We start from the raw sequence: 9,586 nt of genomic DNA, 5'->3' as shown, positions 1-9,586 counted from the left end.
CAGGGCGGCGGCCTTCTCCGTCAGCGCCTCCACCACGCGCTTGTGCGATAGCACCTCCTGGAGGGATGTCTGCAAGAAAGCAAGCATCATCAGACAACTGGAACTATCTTCAAATTGTCTCCAAGTAGCCTTAATTTGAGTTCTGATCCCGGCGCGATGCATGCTCGCTACTTACCTTGTTCTTGAGTAGCTTGGCGCGCACCTCGGGGATGGATCCCCAGGGCGCGGCGCCAGACTGCTCGGGCTGCAGCTGCTTCTCCATGGCGTCCAGCCACGCCAGCGTCTGCTGCAGCGCCTCCTGGAACTGGCTCCACTGCTGCGACACGGCGTCCTGCCGCTTGCGCTGCTCCTTGAGCTGCTCACCCAGCGCGTCCCAGCGGTCGCGCACGGCGCGCATCTCCTGGCGGACCTGCTCGCGCCCGGGGGCCGCCGTGTCCGACAGCAGGCGCTCGCCGGCCGCGCTCAGCCCGGCCAGGCGGTGCTCGGACTGCTCGTGCTCCGCGAGGAGCGCCTGCAGCTCGGTGGCCGCGTCCGCCGCCGCGTCGGCCGCGCCCCCATGGCCCGCGCCTCCCCCGCGCTGTCCGACCAGGCGTGCCAGGCGCGCCTCCAGCGGGCCCAGCCACGCCTCCGTCTCGGCCAGGCGGTCCCGGTACAGGCGGTGGTCCTCCACCAGGCCCTGCCACCTGTTCACCACCTCCTTGCTCAGCACGTGCAGCAGCTGGTACCTGTTGCTGATCTGCGAGATGAGTGGCTTGACTTTCTCGGCGCGGCTCAGGTTGAGCAGCGCGTGCGACCGGTCCACGAAGGCGTCGATGTCCTGCTCGCGCGCGGTGATCTCCTCGCGGTGGCCTTGGAAGGCGCGCAGCTGCTCCTCCTTCTGCGGCAGCGTCGACTGGAGCTGTTGCGACCGGAAGACGGCCTCCGTGGCGCGGAACCACTTGGTGTGCACGTCCAGCTGCTGCTCGAACTGGAGCCACTGCTGCAGCGCCTCTTCCAGGCGCGCCTTGACCGTGGCCGCCACCTGCAAGTGGACGGCGAGCGCGTCGCGGGACTCGGCCTGGGCCTGCCGCAGCGCGTCCACGCCCTTCTGCGCCGTGCCCTTGGCCACCACGCCCAAAACCTCCTCCAGCTCGGCCAGCTTCTTGTCGCCCAGAGCCTCGCGCTCCTGCAGCGCCTGCAGGTCGGCCAAGCGCCTCGTCAGGTCCGCCTTCTCGCCGCTGACGTCGTCGAGGGCCGCAAGCTCGTTGCGCTGCTTGGTCAGCCAGTCGCGGAACTCGTCGCACATGGCGCTGAGCTGCGCGTGCCGGCGCACGCTCTCCTCCAGCTGGTCCAAGAGTCGCTGGGACTTGGCCACGATGTCGGCAAACAGCGACTTGATGCTGGTCAGGTACGAGCCCAGCGAGGCGTCGCGCGTCTGCTCGAGGAGCTGCTGCGCCTTCTCGCACACGGCCTCCACCAGCTGCTGGTGGGACGTTATTTCCTGCTGCATCATCTTGTGGTTCTGCAGCTGCGCCCGCTTCTCCTGCAGCGTCGCGCGCTTCTCCGTGTGCTGCGAGAGAATGGAAGAAAGTCAATCACAAGGCAGGCCACTCGTTTACCCATATGTCTAATCTCTAAAACTAGTGACAACTTCATTACGAAGGTTTTAGAGTGAAAAAACTTGTAACTTTGCAATGTACGATTACGACAAACTCACGGTACCACAACTAAGTACTCAACAGTCATTAAAATTTAGTCAAAGCTATGAATAATTTCAGGTGCCGGACGGTAAGTACACACCTGTGACATGGCGCGTTCCACGTCCAGCAGCCACTTGGTGAGCTGCTCTTGCGCGGCCTGGAAGTCGGACAGCTGCGCGAGGCACTGGTCGAGGCGCGCGGCCGCGGCCTGTAGGTCGTCCGAGAAGCCATCCCACTGGTGGCGCAGGGTGCGCAGCTGCTGCCGCACCACCTCGCGCCCGTCGGGCGACGTGTGCGCGTACAGGCGCTCGCCGGCCTCCACCAGCGCGTCCATCTTGGCGGCCTCGGCGGAGCGCACGTCCTGGAGCCGGCGCATGGCCACCTGCCGCTGCTGCAGCGCGCCCAGGTCGCCCACCACGGCGCTCAGCTCGCCCAGCTCGGCCTGCACGCTCGGCAGCCAAGCCATGAAGTCCCGGTGGCTGTCGTCGAAGGCGGCGTGCTCGCGGACGAACGTCTCGTAGCGCTGCACCGCCTCGCGCGCCACGTTCTTGAGCGCCTGGTAGCGTGTCAGCAGCCGCGACACCTTCGAGTGCAGCTCCGTCTCGGTCTCCAGGGCGCCGCCCTGCGTCGCCGCGGCGTTCAGCTCCGCGCCCTTGTCCAGGATCTCGGTCTCCAGCGCCCGCAGTTTGTCCAGATACGCCTGCTTGGCCTCGCGCGAGCTGCGGAGGCTCTGGTCCTTGGCTGCTGCTTCCTTGGCCTACAATCAAAAGTAACATGTCATCAATTCGGTTCGACATTAGAATGAAAAGTAGATATACAGATTCTTTAACTTTTTCTTCGCAAATGGGTGATTTCACAAATAAGATGCATGTCGGTGTCCGAGAATTCAACTCATCTGTATTTCTCCCAATCGTCACTGTAGCTAAAACGAACACATTATTACCAAAATATAGCGTGTCTGAGACTTGGCAAGGCAATTTAATTGCTTTCAAACACATTCCATCACCATTAAATATATCTTAAACTTCCCTAGCAGACGGAAAATGCGCTGTCCCCGACCCCGCTTTACTGTCTGTTTTCGTTATCATCGCTCGTACCTTTTTGAACCTGGTAAAAACACCCATGTTTTTCGTTAAACAACTCTATGATACATCGTATTACTACTATATCGAGGTCCCAAATCATCAATAGAAGAGAAACGAATACTTTAAAAAGTGTCACCAGGTTTGTCAGAATTCGTATAATCGTTGCAGTTATCTCAAATTTCTCGTAAGGTGCAGCGTGCAGTGTGTAGTTAGTGCTCACAGTCGTATAAGAAAGTAGTAGGAATCTGGTGGTCAAAAGGTGATAAGGTAAATATAATCTTTTTCGTTTTGAAGTCCGTTAAACTAACCCTACTTCGTGCGTGTCAAAACCACAACTGAACCTATTATCTTAAATGATTTTAAAGTCAGAAAGTAGTTGGTCGTGAAATATGTGTCAGAGAAGAGCTGCTTGGGTTTCTTAGCTGATTTTAGAGTAAATCCGATATAAAATCTATATTTCTTCAGTTATCTGAGTTAATTGTCAATCGGACACCGTGACGAAGGGGACAAAATTCGTCAATTTTGAATAAAATACTATTAGTCTGCTACTGTATTCGATTGAGATAGTTAAAATAATTTATTAGACAATTTCTGACGTGGTAAATTAACCCTGACAAAGCTTGAAAAACAAAACATTTGTTATTATGCCTTTTGTAGGTTAGGTGTGACGGAGGGAACATATAATAAATATTTTAACATAAATACTTGTGGTGCGGAGCTTTTTTCAATGAAAATAGTCGTGTTTTAGCATGAGCAAACGTCTCCAGTTGTAAAAGAACCTTGCCACATCATTATAGTACAAAATATATTCGAGGTGGACAGCCACCCTTGCAATTTTGGGGGAATTACCAAGAAATAGGTGGCTGGGAGCTCGCTAAAGAACGTTTTCTTTCTTCATAGATACCCCTAATGCATTATAGATAGAAAAACCTCCACTTGCAAACGTTTTCAAAAACGAAAAAAAAAGTGACCCAATATGCATCTTATTTGTGAAACCACCCAAATACTTGATTTTTCCTGACTCAGAAAACTTTCCCTGCCTGACGCACCTTGACCCACTCTGTGAGCTTGTCCACTTCCTCCTCGAACTTGGTCCATCGTGAGCAGAGCTGGGTGAGCTTGGTCTGCGAGTCCTGCAGCTGGGTCTGCACGGCGTTGAGGCGCGTGCGCAGCTCGTCCAGCTCCTGCTGCAGCGCGGAATGCCCGGAGAGCGCCGTCTCCCGCAGCACGCCGTCCAGTTGCGCCCGGCACGCCTCCAGCATCGCCTCCCCTTCGGCCCGCTGACCGGCCAGCTCCTTTATCAGGCCGAGCTTCTCGTCAGCGTCGTCCTTCTCCCGCGCAGCGTCGTCTGTCACAGCTGCGGCCTCGCCTGCGAACGCCGTCAGCCAATCGCGGGCTTTCTCGAGGGTCTGCAAAGCAAAGGAATGATAAGCAAAACTATTGTAAAAGTTTGTACATTTCGTGGAAAATCGGGGAAAATCTGCAGAGAAAGTACAAAATTTACCACTTTCTCCCCACTTTGTCGTCAAATTTCCCCGAATTTCCCCAAATTAAGTAGTTTTAATAACTCAGCAAATTTAGACTTAGTATGATATTTTCAAATTAAGAGGCAAGAAGAAATAATTCTGTTTACCTGTGAGTAGGCTTCGTGGTTGACGACGTGCTTCTCAGCCACGGCCACGCGCTCTTCGGCCTTGGTGCTCAGGTCCTTGTACTGACTCAAGATCTTGGCGAGCCTCGCCGATGCGTCCGCGTCTTGAAGTCCGGCCGTCTTGTCCTCGAGCGTCCTCAGGATGGCGCCGTGGGATGCCGCGTCCGCCGCCAGAGTGCGCACCGTGTGCAGGACGCGCTTCTTGTCGGGCAGGGTGGCACACAGCTGCAGGGCGGGGCCGAGGCGGCCGCTCGCCTCCGTGAGCCACTGCTCCACCTGCGCCGTGCTCTCGTCCAGCGAGGCGCGCTGCATCATCACGCCCTCCACGCGCTTCTGCAGAGCGTTGGCGCGGTCCAGGAGCCTCTCGGATGCGTCCCGGAGGCGACGCAGCTCGGCGCGGACGTTCTCCCTGGTCTCGGGGGTAACGCCGGAGAGCAGAGCCTCGCCGCGTTCTACCGCCGCGCCCACCAGGGCCTGGCCGCGCTCGCGCTCGACCACGAAGTCCTTGAGGACCTGCAGCTGCGCCTGGTAGGCGGCGGTGGGCTTGGTGCCGGCGGACAGTACCTCCTCGCACGACTTGAGCCGCGCCTCAGCCTGGCCGAGCCACTGCTCCGCCTGCTTCACGGCCTCGGCGTAAAGCTTCTGGTCCTGGCCCAGGGTCTTGAGCTGGTCGACGAGCGCCCGGATGGTGCGCCGCAGAGCAGCGTGGCGCGTCGACAGCAGGCCGACGTGCGAGGAAGCGCGACATTCGGGGTTGTCCTTGGTCATGGCCTCGGCCAACTTGGTCAGCGCCTCAGTCTCGTGTTCAAAGTCCTCGATCTGTTTGAGGAACACGCTCATCTCCTGGATGTGTTCGTCGAGGCGGGAGAGGTCCGCCTGCCGTGCAGTCTCTGTCCTCATGCGGGCCTCGGCCTCCTTCAGCCACGAGGCGACGCTCTCCGACCTCAGCTCGAGTTCTCTCCATTGGGCGACGCCCTTCTCCAGCTGCACGCGCACCGAGGCCAGGCAGGCCTTGAGCCCGGCCAGGTCCAACGCCACCTCGTCCCGCTCCGAGCAGAGCTCCTTCACGGCCTCGGGCGTCTCCACGCCACGCAGCTGCTCCAGGCTCTGCACCAGCTCGGCCTGGCGCCGCTCGCAGTCGCCCAGCCCGGCAGTCAGCTCCTCCAGCGACGTGAGCTTCACCTCCAAGTTGTAGCGGTCGCTGTTCGGCTCCGGCTCGCACCAGGCGATCTTCTCCTTGAGGGCGGCGAGCGCCCGCAGCAGCCCGCCGTGCTTGTCGGCGTGGAACTTGCGCAGGAAGGAGCGCAGAGTGGACTGCACCTTATCCGCGTGCGACGCCACGCCCTCGTACCGCTTGCGAAGGCCCTGCAGCTCCTTGTTCAGGCCGGTGTTGTCGCCGAACGCGGGGAACTCCGTCTTGACAGTGGACACGGACTTCTCGACGGAATCGAGACTCGCTTTCAGTGCTTGCAGATCCACGCTCAGTTTCAGACACGTCTTGAGCCTCTCCAGCACGCGGGGCGTGTCGCCCGTCAGGTCGTCGCATTTGATGACGGCCTCCCGGACGCGCGACACGCTGTCGCCGACGTTCTTCATCTCGGCGCGCACCGCGGCCTCCTGCTTCTCCAGGGAGGAGGCGGCCGAGTCCAGCTGCTCGGCGATGCCCTTGACGTGCGCGAACTGCTCGCGCAGCAGGCGCGTCAGCGCGTCCAGGGTGGGCACGGCGCGACCCTCGTTCAGCTTGACGAGCTGCTCGTGCTTGGCTTCGATCGAGGCCTGGAGACTCTGCTTCATTGGGAGCTCCTCCTGGTAGCGGGCCAGCCGCTGCCGTGTCGTCTCCGCGTCCGACAGAGTACCGGACAGTGTGAGGCCCCCGCTGGTCTCGCTCAGCCACTGCAGGAGGTCGCTCTTGGCCTCCTCGATCTGCCTCCAGATGACGAGCTGGGCCTCCAGCATGTGAATGCGGCTCGCGGCGGCGTCGTGTGCCTTCTGCCAGCCCTGGTGAGCTTGGTTGAGAGCCTGCTCAACTTCTTCGTTGCTCCACCCTGGTACGTCCTGCACCAGCCTGGACAAGACCTGCGCCTTGCTGTCCATCATGTCCAGGGCGCCCTTGGCCTTCTTCACGTGGTCGAGGGCTTTCTTGGCACGGTCTAGGGCCATGGTGGCCTGGGTGATGTCGGTGGGCACCTCCCGCGCCTCGTCCGGGCCCAGGATGGCCATGGCCTCGGACACTCCGGCAACGACGCGGTCCCGGGCCTCGCACAGCTTGCGCCACGCGCCGCTCAGGTCCGAGTAGCGCAGCTTGGCCTCGCGCAGCATCTCTGATACCTTGTCCCAATTGGCGTCGTACGAAGCGAGGATGCCCTGCACGGTCGACGCGTTGGCCTGGTCCTCGGCCATCAGCTTCCGGCCCTCCTCGTGCAGCCGCTCACGGTCCGCCTGCGTCGCCTGGTGCTGCTCGTACAGCCGCGTGATGGCGGCCGAGGCCGCGTCCAGGCGCGAGCAGCGGTCCGCCGTCATCTGCGCCTTCTGCACGGCCTCCTGCGCTGCCAGCAGTTGAGTCGACAGCACCTGCTGCCGCTCCTGGAAGTGCGACCAGTGCGCGCCCACGGCGCGCAGGGCCTCGCGCCGGGCCGCCAGCTGCGTGCGGAGCGCGGCCGCCTGCGCGTCCAGAGCCGTCACCAGCTCCACGGCCTGCACGCGCACCTGCAGCCCGCTCTGCTGGCTAGTCGTGTCGATGGCGCCCGCCGTCACGCGCCACTGGGCCAGTTTGGCCACCGTGGCGTCCAGCTCGGCGCCCAACTTGTCCAGCTCCAGGTCCTCGGCGCGGCCCTCCAGCTGGTAGCGCACGTGCGCCAGCGCCTCGGTCGTCTCGGCGTGCCAGCTCAGCAGCTCCACCCACCGCTCCAGCACCACGCGCTTGCCCTGCAGGCCCTCCTCCATGCCCTGGTACTTCGATGATAGCGCGCTGTATGCCTCGTCCAGGCTCTGCGCGTCCTCCGGAGAGCTGCGGGGTTTAAAAAAATCTGTATAAGTTTTAAAGCCTTCGAGATGACGTTTCTAGGTTGACACTTGTTGGTCTGCCATCCACCTGAATTCGGAGAGCCTTTTAACCTCCTCGTAGATGGCAGCGAAGGTGGGTTGGTGTTCGGCGTGTTCCTGGAGTAGTGAGTGAGTCCGCTGCAGCAAGGCTCCCGCGTCGGCCGGGGTCATGGTAAGGGTTCTGATCTGCTGAGAGCTCTCGCCCAGACGCTCAAGCCAAGTGCCAAACTCAGCCAATCGCCCTTGGAATTCTTGTCTATAATCGTAGAAATCAGACGATTAAAATAATTACTGACAGTTGGAATACGTTATCTTTACGGTAGTTAGACTAGACAATTACCTTGACAGCAAAGCGTCCGAAGCGCAAATAATCTTGTGCCTCACACCCTCGGCGAGCTGTGTGAAGCGGGCGCGGCTCTCGGCGAGGCGCCCCTTGAGGGCGGTAGCCCCCTCGGGGGTGAGGTTGTGCATGAGGGCCTCGCTGGCCTGCGCCAGCGGTAGAAGTTGCGCCTGGTGCGAGCTCACTTCTTGTTGGAAGACCTAGTGTGCACAAAACAGGGTTTGTGAGTAAGTTCAAATAAAACCGTAAATGTGTTCATACAAAAAAAGAAAACAAAGTGGCTGTTCGCAACAAATTCTAAACTATCATGAACTATTTGTTCTGAAATTTGAAGCAACATCTCCTTAGTGAATAGTATCGCAATATGAAGTATTAAAATCAAGTGTGTTATTTTCAACAGCGACCATGGAAATAAACCAGGACCATAGCCACCCACCTTTAGGATGTCCAGCTGCTGCTGCAGTTTGGCGGTGCTGGGTGTGTTGATGTTGATGACGGCCTGCTGCAGGCGGGTCTCCCCCTGGGCGAGCCACTCCTCGATGGCGATCGCTCGCTTGTCCAGGTCCTTCCACTCGGCCACCACGCCCTCCAGCCGGGCCGTCTGCTTGCCCGCGCCGTCCTGCACTTGCGCCCAGCGCGCGCGCGCCGCGTCCACCTCGACGACGGCGCGGCTGGCCGGGGGCAGCTGTTGGCTGAGTGCTGAGAGCTCTTGGAGCGCAGTGAGCCGCTCCGCCACCTGCTTCTCGAACACCTTGGCCTGCTGCAGCAGATCCTCGGCCTCGGCCAGCGACCCGGGCCGCTGCAAACGCTGTGCCCCGGCCGCGACGCGGACCTCGGCCTGTTCCAGCCACGGCCGCACCTCGGCCAGCGCAGCCTGGTAGCGCTGCCACTGCTGGAGGTCCGTCTCCACGGCGCGGCTCTGCTGTTGGGCCGCGGACCGCACCTGCGCCACCTCGGCGCGCACGGCCGCCACGCGCTTCCGCACCTCGGCTGCGTCCGGGCCGGCCACGAGCTCGCCCAGCAGCTGCTCGGACTCGGCCTCCACCTCCTCGAGCACGGTGGCCTTCTGCGCGAGCTGTTGCTGCAGGGTCTGCGCGTGGCTGGCGCGCTGGTCGGGCTCCACGTCCGCGGCCTGGAGGCGGGCGAGCAGAGCCGGGGCCGAGGCCACCGTCCAGGTGTGCACGTCGCCGAGCCTCGACTCCAGTTGGCCCCACTGGGCCTGCAGTTGTTCCAGGTGCCGCACCCGCTGCTGCGTCGCCTCCAGGGTGGTCTGCAGCCGCGTCTCGATCTCCGTCACCTCCTTCTGCAGCACGGGCTTGGCGTCGGGCGCCGCGACGGCGCACAGCGCCGTGTACAGGTCGCGCAGCCGCTTGAGCATGGTCTCGGTGGCCTCGCGCAGCGCCTTGCACGTGGCCTGCTTGTCGCGCAGCTCCTCGGCGACGCGCAGCGCGTTGCCGCCCCGCGACACGGAGCGCAGCTCGGCGTTGGCGCGCGCCAGCAGCGCGGTCAGGGCGTCGCGCTGCTCGCCGTAGCTCTGCCAGGCGCGCTGCGTGCCCTTGAGGCGCGCCAGCTTGTCGAGCGTGGTCTGGTACGCCTGGTTCCACCCCGTCTCCAGGGCCGCCACGTGCTCGTGCAGGAAGCGCGGCGCGTGCGCGTCCCGGCCCAGGTCCTTGCCGCGCTGCAGCATGCTCACCACGGCCGACCGCTGGCTGTCCAGCTGGCTCACGGCGCTCTCCTGCTGGCCCACCAGCGCGCTCACCGCCACCAGCGTCTCCGGGTGCGGCTCGGG

General features: G+C 61.3%; 2 protein-coding genes across 2 annotated transcripts in view; both read right to left on the bottom strand.

Moving 5' to 3' along the window:
* Positions 1-219: 219 nt before the first annotated feature.
* LOC127748846 (collagen alpha-1(I) chain-like) lies at positions 220-3,999 on the bottom strand. The gene is made up of 3 exons (XM_052264078.1): positions 3,814-3,999; positions 1,780-2,436; positions 220-1,549 (listed from the first exon to the last, which is right to left on the bottom strand). The coding sequence occupies exons 1-3, from the start codon at positions 3,860-3,862 to the stop codon at positions 360-362; spliced, it is 1,896 nt and encodes a 631-aa protein (XP_052120038.1). The 5' UTR covers positions 3,863-3,999; the 3' UTR covers positions 220-359.
* A 290-nt stretch (positions 4,000-4,289) lies between these two features.
* LOC127748859 (muscle-specific protein 300 kDa-like) overlaps positions 4,290-9,586 on the bottom strand; it is a 62,394-nt gene continuing 57,097 nt past the window's right edge. Inside the window, exons 11-16 of the mRNA XM_052264149.1 lie at positions 8,534-9,580; positions 8,234-8,416; positions 7,798-7,997; positions 7,507-7,713; positions 4,398-7,422; positions 4,290-4,346 (exon numbers count right to left, since the gene is read on the bottom strand). Coding sequence (XP_052120109.1) covers positions 4,290-4,346; positions 4,398-7,422; positions 7,507-7,713; positions 7,798-7,997; positions 8,234-8,416; positions 8,534-9,580 — 4,719 coding nt within the window. The remainder of the gene's footprint in view (positions 4,347-4,397; positions 7,423-7,506; positions 7,714-7,797; positions 7,998-8,233; positions 8,417-8,533; positions 9,581-9,586) is intronic.

Source organism: Frankliniella occidentalis, unplaced genomic scaffold (genome assembly GCF_000697945.3).
Source record: "Frankliniella occidentalis isolate FOCC.00 unplaced genomic scaffold, Focc_3.1 Scaffold16, whole genome shotgun sequence".
NCBI classification, from domain to species: Eukaryota; Metazoa; Arthropoda; class Insecta; order Thysanoptera; family Thripidae; genus Frankliniella; species Frankliniella occidentalis.
The sequence above is the reverse complement of the archived record's forward strand: the minus strand, read 5'-3'. Positions and strand labels throughout refer to the sequence as shown.

Bases quoted from the DNA above. Each gene is read 5' to 3' on its own strand.
- LOC127748846 (XM_052264078.1), bottom strand. From the start codon at position 3,862: ATGGACCAAGTTCGAGGAGGAAGTGGACAAGCTCACAGAGTGGGTCAA. The intron at 2,437-3,813 runs GTGCGTCAGGCA...TTTTGATTGTAG, and splicing joins AGCTCACAGAGTGGGTCAAG to GCCAAGGAAGCAGCAGCCAA. The intron at 1,550-1,779 runs GTGTGTACTTAC...ATTCTCTCGCAG, and splicing joins TGGAACGCGCCATGTCACAG to CACACGGAGAAGCGCGCGAC.